Source organism: Saccostrea echinata, unplaced genomic scaffold (assembly GCF_033153115.1).
Source record: "Saccostrea echinata isolate AGI-Se365-2 ecotype Australia unplaced genomic scaffold, CSIRO_AGI_Sech_v1 ptg000025l, whole genome shotgun sequence".
Lineage (NCBI taxonomy): Eukaryota > Metazoa > Mollusca > Bivalvia > Ostreida > Ostreidae > Saccostrea > Saccostrea echinata.
Window position 1 is genome coordinate 8,496,558 of NW_026889774.1, and position 16,775 is coordinate 8,513,332.

At 33.6% G+C, this 16,775-nt stretch overlaps 1 protein-coding gene across 1 annotated transcript; it reads right to left on the minus strand.

Moving 5' to 3' along the window:
- Positions 1-3,646: 3,646 nt before the first annotated feature.
- Positions 3,647-15,033, minus strand: LOC133191941 (cholecystokinin receptor type A-like). The gene is made up of 3 exons (XM_061327715.1): positions 14,245-15,033; positions 4,602-4,973; positions 3,647-4,479 (listed from the first exon to the last, which is right to left on the minus strand). The coding sequence occupies exons 1-3, from the start codon at positions 14,654-14,656 to the stop codon at positions 3,908-3,910; spliced, it is 1,356 nt and encodes a 451-aa protein (XP_061183699.1). The 5' UTR covers positions 14,657-15,033; the 3' UTR covers positions 3,647-3,907.
- Between the last annotated feature and the right edge of the window lie 1,742 nt (positions 15,034-16,775).

Here is a 16,775-nt window from a genome sequence, read left to right on the forward strand (position 1 = left end):
AGAGAACTTTGCGTTGTAGATTTCTGTATAAATTACTTCCATGCTATTTATCATTCTCAATATATTAACTGTGTGACAGTGTTCAAAACAAACTAGCAAGAATTTGCTAAGTTTAGATATTTAATTTGGATGATGAGTCTTTCGAGAACACATAATTTGTACACAAAAGCCAGGGGGAAAGAGTAATTCGACATAAGACTTTGTTTTGCATGTTTACTGGGCTACTTTATATGCATGCAAAGAAGTAGTTGAACTCTTTTTAACGCTTACCATTTATTTCCGTTCAAAGGAATACTTGGTTTCTTAAGTGCTTATCTGTCCAATAAAGCCCTGTTGATTTTTCTTTCAGCAACGAAGATTCTATCTTCGTGTTCAATCTGTCTTGCATACAAAATTCGAAATGACATCACCAATCACTTTTACGTGAAAATAAGGAACCATTTCCATCGTGCAAGCAATAATCGACAGCAATAAAAAAGAACTTTTCCTGGAAATTTGTTATTTATGTAAAATAAATGTGGTCGGAAATACATGTTAGAATATATTACAACACGATTGACGTTTACAACCATTATTTACGGGTGATAAGTATAGTTAATGTCTAACAAAACCATAGAACACTCGATTAGTTTACATCAAGAGAAGATGCATCTCTTTCAAACGTGTTCTAGGTTACTTTGGGATGTTAGACATATACGTCAAATCTTATCGCTGTGGTTTGACATTTAAAATATACTATACAACCTTAAAAATGAAATCGATTCAGCTGGCTTTTGCTCTCTCTCAGGTTCTTATCTTTTCACGCCGGTGATAACGAAAAATCTCAATGATTATCTATAAAATGTTCATCGTTCCGATTTGAGTTCAGATTCATAAAAATCGTGGAAGTCAAAGAAATCCCTAGTTACAAGAGAAATCAATCGGAAAAATTTTGTTTTTAGTGATTTTAATATTATAAATTTGATCCGCAGAACTAATCCATTTTGATACAAAAGTACCAACCCACACTCAATCATTTTTAGGCATGCATCTCCTTTGCATCCTGGGATTTATTTTTATTAGATGGATAAAAATGTTGATCGAAAATAATATCCTGTCTGTAATTGGGTCTTTCCTCTTGGACACTGTCACCGAACTCCAACATTGAATAATGACCACAAATATTATTCGAATTCAGAGAGATATCAGAAAACCTTATTTGATAATTTAATTGAATCTCTATAGGCAGTAATATTGTAGAGAAACAACGAAAAGAAAATTGAAAAGAAAAAAGAATATCACAGTGAGAAATGCCTTCAACATTATAGGAGTTAACTATCTTTAAAATAACTATTTAATTTGATGAACATCTTTATGCAATATTTCAGAGCAAAATGAGATATTATGATCGCTAATCAGGGCAACTTTATATTTGTGTCCTATGTCACGATGTCGAAGAGATTACATTCGTGATCATTTTAAGAAAGGAGATTGAATTTTCAAGCTTGGAATAAATTGAATTAGTTGATTTTTCTCTCTCTTGCAAATTGAAAACATTTACAGTCTTAAAGTTTAAGAATTCACCAAGCAGTCATAATTTAGACATATTTTCATACGTTATACATGTATTTTTTTTTTTATATTAAATGTACAGTATCGCATCATCTAGACACTCGGTAATACATGTATAAATATGTACGTACGGTAATACAGTGGCGCCGCGTTTATCCGGACGCCATTTATCCGGACGCTTCACCTTCCGGACGATATTTTTTGGAACCGATTTTTTCCACGTTATTCTGTTTCATTAATCCGGAAATTCGCGTTCCGCATCCGGACGGTCAATTTCTACTACAAAATGTAGTAGTTCATTGAAAAATGACTCGTTTATCCGGACGGTAATTTTTCAAGAAACGACATTTTCACACTTATCTTGCAGTAGTGTTAATTTTTGTAAAAAACGTTGGCCATGCAGTCAGTTTCAAGGTGGTTACCTGTGACCTACAAATAGCGTCTAAAATTAGCGTGTGTTTACCTTAATAAAATAGACGTCTATTATGAAGCTCGAAGAATTAAGCTTACATTGTGCATTAATTAAATAAGAAACCGTTCAAAATCAAATTGCTAACCTTATATACATCTGTAAATTTATGAGAATTTTGGAGAGTTATAAATAAAAATGAACAGTAAAACGAGCGATTTTGTTATGACCTTGATCATGTTGACTGCATTAGTTTAAAATACGGTTTTTCATTTCTATAAAAACGAAAATGTATTTGAAACGCTTTTTTTTTTCACAGGGCAGTTTAAAAAGGTACATTATTGAAGAATGCCTTTCTATTTAATGTAATAGTCCGCCTATAAACGCACGTAATTTTAGAAAAGAAATAGAAAACTGGCGTTGGGTATAGAAGTTTATTACGTTTTTCAATGCATTTTTTTTAAATCGAAATTTAAACTTAGAGTCTGTAGAAAAAATATTGATAATCTGACATGAAAATGGCTTATGTTTATGTTGAATGTTTACAATGCTTTCATTGAATGCACGTGTCTGAGTCACCTTTCAGTGTTCAGTTACTATAATAGTCCCGTGTAATGAAGATACGGGGTTAGTTTATATTTGAACATTTTCAACGATGATGCTGTCATACTTAATGAGCTTCAATAATTATAAAATACGGTGAAATAAAACTTGTAGATCAAAATTTGCTCAGCCCATGAAGTCACATGCCAAAGAGAAGGCGAAAAAAAATTTCCCTGTGTTAAAAAGGGAGGTCTCGGCATAAAATTGCCTTTCCATTTCTTCTATCGTGTAAATAACATTTTAATATATTTTTCTTTAATTAATTAATTAATTACTTCTTTTAAAACTATAATATAAAAACAATAAACCAAAATATTAAGTTTTTTCCCTTTGTCTTCACATCTGATACCAGTATGTGCATATATACATGCTTGGAGAGGGATTTTTAACAGATGATTCAATTATCTGGACGATTCATTTATCCGGACGATTTTGTTGGGGACGGAGGTGTCCGGATAAATGAAGCGCCACTGTATATGATTTGGATTTCAGATATATTTTATTAATTTTACTCCTTTAACAACAAGTATCACTGTCCTTTACCAGAGTTCGATGTTTTAATTTTCCCCTCGTGATGTGTTTTTGATATTTATTCAGAATGATGAATTTCAAGAAAATTGGCTCATTTCAGAAACAACCACATACCTTTGCTTAAAGATGCAATAACATTATTTAATAGATTTTGGTAAACATGAATTGATTAATATATAAAAATAGTAGAGCATCTTTTAGGGAAAAAGGAGGGGTTTTAGATTGTCAAAAATTATTGATATACCAGATCAGTTATTATTTAACCACATACTAAAGCCTGGTATAGGGGATAAGGTGGGGTCGAAAATTATACAAGATGGGTTATTACTAAACTAGTTTTATAATCAGGCCTGACCAATGTATTCGGGCAGAAATGTCGATCTAGGAATACATATTTCAGTAGTTTAAAATGATTCAAAATTGTTCAATATCCTTCATTATATATTGAATACCTTAAATAAATATACATGTATAAGTAAAACTGTTTCCTTTATGTTCAAGATGGCTCCAATCACTGGATCAAGATTTAAACAATGATTCAAACGAAATGTGTAAAATGCCTGTATGTTACAACAGAAAACGTTTTATATGTATATATATATAACATTGATGCTAATGGTCTTGACTCATACACTTCTTGAAATGCTGTTCAGTAAGAAATGCTTGTGAATGGTTTCAGGACAGGAAATTCGTTTTCGAAAAAGATATACCTCAGCTCAAGATAAATTCAAGTATTTATTTGTTCTTTTTCATCCATATCGACTGCTCTTCAATCAAAAGTTTTTTTTTAAACACCCACTGTGTAATAACGTTTTACATGTCGCCCATTTCCTGTTGCATTTTGTCATAAGAAGGAACTCGACTCAAGTGCGTTCTTGACATGGTGGATCCGCCATTGACGTAGAATGACGTATCGCTTTTCTTTCGCTTCTTGTAAATACATCGGAAAACAGACACGAACCCCTGCCTGAAATTCCTGTTCATGAAACAATACGTCACAGGATTACAACACGTTGACACATATGCCAGTAGATTTATGAACATAACAAATTCTGCAGTAAGGTGTTTATAGGCACTACGTGGGTGAACTATCATCCACGTATGAATAATGTAAAATGGTGTTAAACATAGGAAAAACTCAAAGACTAGGGCAAATAACATCTTAATAACCCGCTTTTTCGATGCCCTACTTTTATCTCCGTTTGTCTGCCGAATACCACCACCCAACTTTATTCGACACGATTTCCCATTGGGGCGCAAAGTGTCACGGGTTTTAAATATCTTGGTGGCAAATATAGGGGTACCATTTGATGAGGAAGTATCGTCTGTCCGCAGAAAAGAAGATGTCTCCTCATCAACTGTTTTGGCTGCTCCATTCCTGACCTCTGCAATGAAGTGTGAATGATTGTGAGGCATGCACAAATGTGGCAATTAGACGAACAATTATAATCATACAAAATGCCATAAGTATGATAAAACTGTAGTATTTATAAATTTGGACATTTACCTTTTTCACTCTTTTCATCAAGTTTGATGCCTGACCATAGAGTAATGCTGATCATTCCATAGGCAAGGCTCATGATGATCAACGGAATCGCCAACAGCAGGATTGGCAATATTATGCTGTATGCTATCTCCTGATCATGGTCTGGCCATTCTTCCCGGCAAGTAGCTGCACCGTGTTGAGGGTACTCTCTATATTTTATGTAAATAGGGACTGGCATTATGACACCAAGAGCTAAGATCCAACATACAATAATTGTTTTGTAGGAGTGTGAGAGAGTCTGCCATGATCGCGACTTGAGTGGTCTACAAATGGCGAAATAGCGCTCCAGTGACAAGGCAACTAACGTGAAGCAGCTCACCGCAATAGACACCCCTACAAAATATATAAAAACAATTATATATTAATTTAACATTTATCGGTTAGAATTACAGGCAGGTTTTATATCGTTCCTCTTTTAAGCTAACCTGAGCCCGAGGTTCTGATAGGCGATTGCTCAGTGTACATGTCTGTATATAGAACTTTTCACATTTTTAATTTCTCTAGAACCACAAGGGCAATTTCAAATCTTTTTTTATTAGGGGGGGATAAGTGGAATGAAAGAAAAAGTGAGCAAGCTTACATACCCCACGCTCCCCAAAACTCGACAATGCAACACGTAATGAATGGCACGGTGCATTTTAAATACACAGTATAATTCAAAAAGGGGCATTACCTGCAAAAAATCATCACATCAAAACTTCTTGCATATAAGGACATCCAAATCTTTGTATGTTACAAATTAAATTGGGCTGAAGTTTCTAGATAAATAATGGAATAAAAATTTCTTGGTAATATACAAATCTATACATTATGTCTGAAATACCTACAAAGTTTCAGGAAATTCAGTGCAGGAGTTATGCTAACAAACTGTTATTTAAATTCCTCAGTGATTTCGATTTGTTAATGAGTGTAAGTCATGTCCAACACATGACAATTTACACATTTAAATAATTGATGGAAACAAAATTATGATGTTGTCATATGAATTTGTTTATATACTGTACTTATGAAATTATTTAAGGCAAAGCACCAATTTGAAAGGGGGGGGGTGAGTCTTTTTATAAAATATTTAACATAAATTTCATTACAAAAGCTGATTCGAGTGGATTTCCTTATTACCTAGCTGGAAAGTTTCTTCAATAATAGGGGGAAAAAATGGAATCGGAATTTCCTGGTAAGATGCACATCTACACACTGTGTACTAAATATCTGCAAAGTTTGACCAAATTCTGCGCAGCGGTTTAAGAGGAGTTGCGCTGACATACTGTTCATCTCTACATTCAAGATTAGTCCGAAATATCTGACGTTTTCCAGGCTTTTTTCACGATTTTGATATTTTACGTGCCAGGAAAACGTCAGAACCGGCGCCATTACGAAAACTGGAAATTTCACCGTCTCCGACCGGGGCTGATTTTCGATACTTCCGAACTGAATTAAATGCCGAATTTACAATTTATCAGTAGCACAATGCTTCTAGTACTCACCAATATCGATGAAAAGAAAATATCACTCTACATTTCGATTTGGCCTTGCAAGATTTTAAAATGGACGAAATGTAAAGAGAACTCGACCGTCTGATAAAATGTTTTCACAAGATTGTACATTAATTTTCATAACAAACCCATATAAACGATGCTGGTGAGTACTAAAGGCATTGCATTATTGATAAGTTGTGAATTCAGCATTTAATTCGGTTCGCAAGTATCGAAAATCAACCCGAGAATGCCGCCTCCAGTTGGAGGCGGCGAATTTCCCGTTTTTGTAATGGCGCCGGTTCTGACGTTTTCATGGCACGTAAAATATCAAAATCGTGAAAAAAAGCCTGGAAAACGTCAGATATTTCGGACTAATTCAAGATATGGCCAAAAATCTAAGATGAAAAGTGCCGAAATTCCCAGAAAAATAAAGGAATCGGAATTTCCTGGTAATATGCACATCTACACATTGTGTCCTAAATATCTGCAAAGTTTGACCAAATTCTGTGCAGCGGTTTATGAGGAGTTGCGCTGACAAACTGTTCATCTCTATATTCAAGATATGGCCAAAAATCTAAGTTGAAAAGTGCCGAAATTCCCAGAAAAATAAAGGAATCGGAATTTCCTGGTAATATGCACATCTACACATAGTGTCCTTAATATCTGCAAAGGTTGACGAAATTCTGTGCAGCGGTATATGGGAAGTTGCGCTGACAAAAAAAAAAAAAAGAACTGACGGACTGACTGACTAACGGACGGGTCAGAAACATTATACCACCCGCAACTTGTTGCGTGGGGTATAATAACACATCCCTTATTAAGGAGAGGTCATTCAGAAATACAAATAAAATGATGTTTCCATTTTAAAAATCTTCGTAAGAACCACTCAATTTATATTCCAGAAAAGATCGAGAAAGACTATGAGAGAGTTTGTCCAACCCACGGTTTCAGGGGCTAGGGAAAGGTTAGCTGCTGATCTGAAGCTCATTGGTCGGAAAAAAATGACGACCAGAGAGCTGCAATTCCACGCATTCAAAAAAGTTTAATTTCTATTTATTACACAAAAAGAATAATATTGTGTGCCTAAAATTGGGACCGTCGAAAAATGTATATTTTGCATTTACATCCTTTTACATTTAAAGGAAAGAAGTTGGCATACGCAGAGTACAATTTACATGTAATGTCAATGTATGCTCTTTCGGTTTTAAATGCAGAGGTTTCTATATTAATTTTCAATTAATTTAGGTTATGAGGGGGATTTAAGATACATCTTAGATATTAAACGTTCTAATGAAAGTTTATAACTTATTTGAATGAGTTGGCTATTTTCCCAATACATTGTATCTTTGATATACATCGAATCCTTCGTAGGTTCTTAAATATCAAAATATATTAATGTATAAAATTTAGTAAACCCTTTTATAATCGTTTTTTTTTTTTTACAAAGCGAAATTCCATCTTACGTATCATACATTTTTTATGCCCCAGTAATCGAGGATTCGGGGGAATATAATTTTAGCTCTGTCTGTCTGTTTGTCCGCAAAAAACCTTAACCTTGCCCGTAAGTTTTGATTGGTTCTAGGGCTTTCATATTTCTTCTAACAAAAAATTTCTTTGGGTACCAACATATTTGATCTCTTGACCTTGGTGTTTGACTCACTATTGCAAAATTTTACCAAACTTTAACCTTGGACATAACTATTGAATGGTTGGTGTTAAAGCTTTCATACTTCTTATGTATATTCCTTGAGATGTTGGTCTTGACATTGAGTTTAACCTACTTTTGAAAAACATTAACCTTGGTTGGCCATACGTTTTTAATGATTGGAACTATAGCTTTCATATTTCACTTATTTATTCCTTATGAGAAGGCCTTTTTCTGGGTACAAATATTTTTTACCTTGGCGTTTGAACTACTTTTAAAAAAATATCTTGACCATAAGTTTAGGATGGTAGGAGCTAAGGCTTTCATATTTCACATGTGTATTCTTTGTGAGAAAACTTTTGTTTGGGTTTCAACATTTTTGACCTTCAAGTTTGCCGTACTTTTGAAAAAAAAAACTTTAACCTTGGCCATAACTTTTGAATGGTTGATGTTAGAGCTTTCTTTATTCACATCTGTTCTTACGAAATAACAGTTTTGACCTTGCCCTTAGAGTTTGGCATACTTTTGAAAAAGTTTAAACTTGCAATTGACCATAATTTGACCATAATAATTGGTTGCTGCAAGGGCTTTCATACTTCACAAGTGTATTCCTTGTGACAAGGTCTTTCTTTGGGTGCCATCATTTTTATCTCTTGACTTTGACCTTTGTGTTTGACTTGTATCTGAGAAACTTTAAACCTTCGCCATGAGCTTCCATACGGGAGCATCAGTGTTTCAAAAACACATTTTTCTCCAAAAAGCACTACAGGCATTGTCCTGCTAATATTTCGTCATTTTCCCCTTCATTATGCATCTTGCAACCTTTTGGTAAGTTGGATGCTATTTAATCTTTTTTCTGTGTTACATATGTTCATTTGATGCAATTTAATACAATTGCCAAATCAAGAACCCATTCCGATTCATTAAAAAAAATCAAGCCTTAATTAAGAATGGTTTTACTATCATTTCAAGTCTAATGTCTAGGAAGCTTGTGCTATTTTTGTATCAGTGACTATATCGAAAAGCGGTATAAAAAGGTAATTTTTATTCATCACATCAGTTTATAATGTTTCAGATCTAAATAATATGAACTATAGTCTTTAATAAATAATAAATGTATTAGGATGGCGTAAATCATACACCAAAAGCCTCATTTTCAATCAGTGATTTCTCAGTGTTTAACGACCGCTTTCACAGCAGTTATCAAACTGTACTTTATTTTCCGGAATTTTAATACGCCTCAGTAAATCTTTCAAACAATTTGGATGATCCCAAGGGATTTTTAAAGATGAAGAATACTTAAGATAAAAGAAAACTCGGTCACCTAGGGCATTGTATTATGTGGTTAAGTTAAAAGGAAATTTTAAATAAATGTGATAGATTTTAAATCGCAGTTTGTTTAGATACAACACATTACAAAAGAAAGTCAAAGAAGACATTAAAAGCGTACTGTTCAAGTATGTAAAATGGGGTTATTGCACCAAAACAATCGTGGAAAAGCGTTAATGCAGTATATCGCTAGAGTGCTTTCTATCCGCATCAGCTTTTTCCATACTCCAAATACATGTACCTTAAATCATACTGATATTTTTTTGTTTATGATTAAAGAAGACAATATACAACTGGAGGCAATGAATTGAACATATTTTTATCTGCTTTTTCACTTAATTTTTTTATCTGATGAAAAAGCGTGTGTCCTTTCTTTCCATCTGCGCCCAAGGAAGCCTTAATTGGAAAGAATCTTCAACAGATATGTTATTGCGTCTCGTTTCCAAGAAATTTTATTATTCAAGGATAAAGCACACAATACAAGGCTTACAAAATTCAATAGAAGCAAAACTGCCTTTATTGTAGGGATTCGTAAAACGGCACCCAATCTTCTCCAATCACAGACCTAAACTGTCATAGAACAAATCATGATCTACGTAATTTCTTCATCTGAAATGCAATATTAACTGTACGAGAAATATTTGATGAGCAATTTTATTCGCACTCTGAAAGAAAACCAATAACGGGCTTCTTAGTATTATAGATTCTGTAAAGTTAGGATATGTCCCAGAGTAACAATAATACTTATTGAATTTGTTTAAATCCTCCGATAATCGAAAGATTGCAATTTCTTATACAGCAGCTGCTGCCCACTCATAAACAGAGAAGCAAGGTATCACAATAGTTGAGGAGTGATTTTTTGATAACTTTTTTGTGTAACTATGTTCTAAGTGTGTTTCAGATTATACAATATATCGGCAGTCTATCAAAAGTTGGGGGAACTAGCTTTGGTAAAAATTAGAAATCTTAGTGGGAATTGTACCTCTACTTGTTTGTATTTATTAAGGTGGAAAATAATAGTTGCACCTGCCCTGCAATTGAATAAATTGTTTAATTTTCAGTTTACAGAATTATGCATTCTGATGTTTTCTGAAATTTTACCAAGTTGTTTGGTAGAAGGGGGCAACTCCGTCGACATCAAGAACCATAACACAGAATTTACTGCAGTCTTCTTGCTTACCACATTTATTAAAAGACCAAGACAGTAAAGGGAGTAATGTTTTGAAAGAAATATAGATTTTTTTTTACTTTTCGTAACTACAACATTAACCACAACTACATTCATGAAATCAAAACTCGATAAACAGAATATAGTGTTTACTTTTGTACCAAGTTTTATTAGAATCAGACAAAAACAATGGCAAGTTTTTTTTTTTTACAGGAGTTTTGGCAACACTATTCATCGAAATCAGAAGACGATATACATGCAAGATATGTGGCAATATCTCGGTTATTTTCGCTATATATGTCGTTTTACTGAGATCGGACAAAACTGTAGCGCGGGAAGTAGGGTTTAGATATACGGTAAATCTTTGCAGACACACTGTCACAAATGGACGACGGACAGTTGAGCTTTTACCATGAAATCTAGGATTTTGTAAATTTGCAGTTAAAAAACGGGAAAGAAATGTTAATTTTGGAACCAATTTAATTTAAACATTTTCATGTTTATTTTAAATCTTAAAAAATTGTTGAAAGTTCTGTTCGCATAATATAATTCAATTCATAAGAAATACCTTTCCATTTTAAAATCCTGATAAATACCTTGCGTGTTGTCTTCTTAGAGAATTTATTCAGTTAGTGACTACATTGTATTTGAAGTTCTTTAAACATAGATATGTCTTTTATTCATTTGAAGTTTCTAACTTCCAAGGGAACTTTCATGCAGTGAAATAAATTGTACCTTCGATTTGTTAATAAATCCAATTGTAACCAAGAATATATTTTGCCATTGTACTAGTATTTCCATTTCGTACTAGTTATTAATAGTAAATTTTCATTAGATTGTTGTTTGTTGCGTTCAATGCCCTGTTAAAAAAATACTTTGACCTCTTCAGATCGTTTGAACCTGGCCTTTTGTTGATTTTTTTCTTGAACTCATTCGATTTTTTTTCCGTGTTTCTGAAGGAGTTTCCATTTTAAGTATTTTGTCAGAATAAAACTCGCAAAAAATATCAAGTCCATTTCATATTTTACGGTGCCTGAAAGCATTCCTATATTAACTTGGTTATTTTAGTTAAATCAACCAAAAGCTCTCTTTACCCAACGAATATCTTTAATCAAAGGAACAGATTGCAATCATCGTCTCTCCGAGGCAGTGGAAATCAAACTAGTCAGAACATTTTAATTTCGGTTTTACCGTTGACTTCACCACTAATGAAATCGCAAGGAAAAGGAGGGTCAATTTTTGCACTTGAATATGTCCAACAATAGCCTACGAGTCTCGCTTTTGCGATAATACTAATTAGTTAATGGCAAATGCCAAGCTAGGGACTTTTTCTGAGCGACGCACAAGCTTTGTTACTTGAAGCTGATTGTGCAGATCATAAAACATGAAAACTCTCAGCTAACAAACGACAGCACCGAAGAGACACAGTAACCCTCAAATTATGAAAGACTAATTTTTCCTGTAGTCAGCAACGCTGTGTAGAATTAATTTCTTGAAGCCTCTTTCGTGATCGGAACGTAGAAAGTATTAATCACTTGGCTTTTAAAGTATTCTGGGAATAAGTGATTTGTTTACTTCATATCAACAATTGTATGGTTGTGAGGATTCTGTCATGAATTAAACATTACTTCTATTTTTGTTACATAAAGCATATCTACTGTTTTGTTGTAAATTTTGAAGTTTTCGGGTTGCAGTATGAATTTTACAACATAACTAAGGGGATGGGAGGGGGTTAATTCAAATACGCAAAAAGAGGTTTAAAATGTTCTTTATAAGTTAAAATGGGCATTTCTGGTGAACTTAAACACTGTTTAAACTCGTAATACACCAGATTATAAACGCAGCAACTGTTTAAAGAGGGAGGGGATATATCTACATGTACATGCAGTTTTATTACAAAAGATCAATGACAAAATAACACTAAAGTTGAATGCAAGGGAAACTACCTCAGTATTTAAAGCAATCCTATATCTCATTTATTGATGCCTAGATATTTGACTTCGAACGTGTTTTTAAGTTGAAAAATATTAACGATGCAAAAAGTAAATGTATATAGTTAATTGGTGAAGTGCTCTGTTTTAAGATGCTGCTTTCTACCGGCGGTTTGAAGTCGCTTTATTATTTTTTTTTATAGGGAAGACTGTGATTTTAAAATCCCAGTTGTTCAGACTATGGCTTTGACCTTAAAAATCTTTTGTGTCCCAGGAACTGCCACGATGTTCCTTAGTGCATTGGCTCAATTCCATAGTACGTTTCTAATTTTAGAAAAATAACTACTAGATATGCAAGTAGCTGGCGTCAACAAAAAATTCCGCATTTTATACAGTGCCTGGTATCTGTCACATCCTTTATTGAACGGTATATACAGATAATAAACGAGACTATTAACCATGCATTTTGCGTAAGTTGTGTGATAATACATTTAGCTGTACTTTTTTTCGCGATACATATTTTGGCGTCCCTTTTCTGTAATTATATCTTTCGATATTTACTTGTAAAATATTTTCGCACCGGAGCAGTCGTTCGAACATGCTGTTGAAAAAAATATTTCAGCATAAGGTAATGCTAAGCACAAATTTGAAAGTGCATTTTAAGACGGATTATAATTACGCAAGTTTACAATAATTATATAATATTAAATTATGAAAAAAAAAACACATGCGATTTCTATCAGGAACTTATCTTCTGAAAGTTAACTGTTTTCCCTATTCGTGCCACCTTCATCGCGATAAAAACAACAGTGTTATGATCAAAATACCAGGGAAAGTCTGTTTTAAAAATCAGTCGCCAGATGGCTTGAAATACAGAGCTTTTTATAGTACTTCCATAAATCACAATCTTTTTCACTTGATCCGTCTAATAAAATTATGCATATAACGCGAATTTAATGACGGCGGACTGAGAGTGTGGTGTTTTATCGCAGATCACCATGAAATTCCAATATGAAAACGTATGCCATTCCTGGGGGCTTAGAAATGTGAGGTTCGATAAGGGTATTCCCCCTTTTCCCATCAGAAAAGATTTTCTACGAAGCCATTTCTTACTATTATAATTGAAAGACAGGTTTATTTTATAAATAATTTAGATTACAATTACAAATTTTTTTTTCTTCAAATTTTGTCATTCTCAATGGATTCAATCATATTTGACTGGATTTGTATTAATTTTGTAAAAAAAAAAAAAAAAAAGAAAGAAAAAGAAAGAAAAAAAGTCCATTCTTCTATCACTAATGACTTAATAATGACCTTGTCTTTTTTCCCGCTTCTTTTTTGGGGGGAGGGTGGTGGTGGTGTTGGCTTAGTTCCAACCGATTTTCATATATTCAGGGAAAGGAGTACATATACTACACTATTTAAAATGTTTTTACAGTCTCCTCGTTAACCTTTGAATACTGTCACATTATACTAAATGAAATAAATTTGTGTTTATATGTACATGCACAGCGAACGCAATTTGAAAAAAAAAAAACATTTGTTGATAGGGTCATATTTTATAAACAGTATTTCATATAGGAAATAATAATTTTCAGTATCTAATATTAATAGAGCAACAGTCTCAGCTATGATCCCTGAATGTTCGCGTTTTCCTTGATTCAATTTTCATTTGATATATATTTTATTACTTCCTTGCTATGGGAAAAAATCGTTGTAGAGTATCAATCTCCCTCAATATGATATACTTTATTAATTCCCTGCTATTGGAAAAAAGTCATGATCGTATAGCCTCGATTGCAGTAGTTCAAAATTTTCCGAGTCCCAAATTTAAATAAATAGGGTATGTACAACTTTCTGTATGTTACTTAATTCTTTCTCCAGAAGTGTAGGTGCAAAGGTAGAATATATACATGTATACAGGTCATTCACAAAAAGTACATGTATAAGTTAATAATACATGAAACAATATGATGGATACATTTTTGAAAGTGCAATTTGATAAGAACGCACAACAATTACAGATTAATATATACCTAAATCTAGTTTCACTCACCTTGTAAATACCTGATCATTATGCAAACTGGTTCGCCAAAAATAAAGTTTTTCAATAGCATGGGGATAACGGTGAATGGCATGCAAAATACGGCCAACAGTAAATCACTTATGGCCAAATTCAGAAGTAGGACATTGGTAACTGTACGCATTCGTTTGTTCTGAATCAAGGTTAAAATGACAAGAACATTCCCAACCACGGCGACACAGAATATCAAGATGTAAACGGGAATCACAATATAACCGGTTGTAGTTAAAGGCGGAGGAGACCACTTTGGCACAGGCCGATTGTTTGAACTTCCATTTTGAAAATAAGTGGTCATCTCCTCATAGCTATTATTCCAAGAGGAAAGGTTCCTATAATCGATCATACTGCTTGTACTATTTAATGCCAGAACACTCGAAAAGTTCATATTCCAACAGGTATTTGTGAAATTAATATATATTCTTGGGATATCTAATGAATGTTACTAAGTCGCTTTAATGTGGTCTGCATCAGAATTTTCCTTCATTTTTGAGCAACAGAATATTTTCCCATTGGTAGTAATAATTAACAAATAGTACAACAGGTTCGGTTAAATATCATTCGAAAATACTCCTTCGATACAGTCGTTAAATCCTTGTAAAATTAAATGAGACAGAAAAAAAAATCAGTCATCAAAGCACATAAGAAGATAAAAAAAAAATCGACCTTTCCTCAGCAAACTCGGTGTATAATGAGGAGTATATTTTCTTTCTTCCTCTCAGAGAATCAAATTCCGTAAAATGATTTTCTGTATTGGCTTTGCAGTTCTTTAGAATGATGCCGATTTTCTGCACTTCAGTGGATCGAACACTTCGTCAGTATATACCTGATTCACGACTAACCGCCGTATGCGACTGAGAAAAGCGTCCAATCCGAGAGCGATTCTCCGAGCCGCCTATCAATACTTGGAACTTTTGCACTCTGTTGTTTAAATTTTTTAAAGTTATTTTCGATTAGGCAACAAGATTTACAGTGTATATCCATCTCTGAGTTTTTTATCCATTGTATGTGAAAATGTGTTCCAATATTGTGAATTATCTCAAGTTGTATTATTTTTCTCTTTGAGGTTGGAAGATTTCATTTTTTTACATGCATATACGTTTTCATTTCTGATCTTAGACGGGGAGATATCTTCTAAATTTGTATGCATCATGTACCATTTTGCACAAAGGTATACATTTTACAAAGGTCTCAACGCACGCTTTAATAAGAACCTACTACTGTTTGCCAATTCAAAATTACATGGCGTATATCCTCTACTTTGAAATAAAAAGAGATATATTTATACTTCGTAAATTTAATATAGTTACATATTCAAATAAAACCCAACGAAATGGGATTTAATTTTGCAACAATGGTCTTCTTTTCTAACTTCAGAGAAGATGAAAGTGACGAAGCAGATTTGGTGTAAATTTAAAGTTCCTATTATTCATTGGTCGACTCTTCATGTACAGTGCACTGGTACCAGACGCACTGAATTACTGTACATCACTCTGATTAGTGGAATTTAAAAAAAAAAAATTAAAGCTGAACATGATTCGTAAAAGCAATGTGTCCGCCATTTTTGTTCGGATTCTCGCTATATCTGAGGACCCCTATATAAAGGGCATGACTTGGACACTGTTCAGTGTAATCAGTCGACACCGGTGTAGACGGACGTATGCTATACAGCACTTGGTAGCGACAAAAATAACTGTAATACCTCGTCTAATACAGGAAAGTAAGATACAAAAAAACTTACAATTATAGTTTTACAGGTCAGTGCAGTATACAAACAAACACAGATACACGTAACTACAATAAAATGTAAACAAAGGTAATGCAAGATAACCAGCACGAACACGGGTCGCCATTCCACGCCGATACCCGTGACAATAAAGCAGTCAGGTGTAACGAATGCGAAGAGTATACCCTGGTGTTGATGTATCGTAGATATAATATCGAAAATGGCGTACGCCTATTTACGAGTCGTGTTCAGCTTTAATGACATCGCTATGCCTTGTTAATATAAACCAAGATATCTTTTTGACACCCAGAATTAGACAATGGGTACCTTTTTTTACACGGCCCATACGCCTCGAACAAGAGTACGGTAGTTTCTCAACATAAGACAACCTGACTACATTCTCAAAAGTTATCTCCCTTTGTCGACGCAACTATCATTTTTCTCACTACATATATATCATTTGTAATTAACTGTAAATATTCTGAACCTTCCAAATTTAAATATTTTGACATTTATTTGGATCAGCATAGTTTGAGGAAATAAAAGATACATTTTTATGCATATGAAGATATACATAAAAAAATTCATTTTTCAGAGATGCTGCTTGACCCCAGATTGACCCCTAAAGGGTAGTAACTCTTTACAATGTGAACGTCGTCTCTACTATATAGTATATAATTGAATTAAATATACTTAAAGCTGAGCACCACTCGTAAATAGGCACACGCTTTATTAGTTTTTCTATCTCCGATATCAGCTTTGGGGTATACCCTTCGCATTC

Bases quoted from the DNA above. Each gene is read 5' to 3' on its own strand.
- LOC133191941 (XM_061327715.1), bottom strand. From the start codon at position 14,656: ATGAACTTTTCGAGTGTTCTGGCATTAAATAGTACAAGCAGTATGATC. The intron at 4,974-14,244 runs GTGAGTGAAACT...TATATTTTGTAG, and splicing joins AATGATCAGGTATTTACAAG to GGGTGTCTATTGCGGTGAGC. The intron at 4,480-4,601 runs GTAAATGTCCAA...ACTTCATTGCAG, and splicing joins TGATGAAAAGAGTGAAAAAG to AGGTCAGGAATGGAGCAGCC.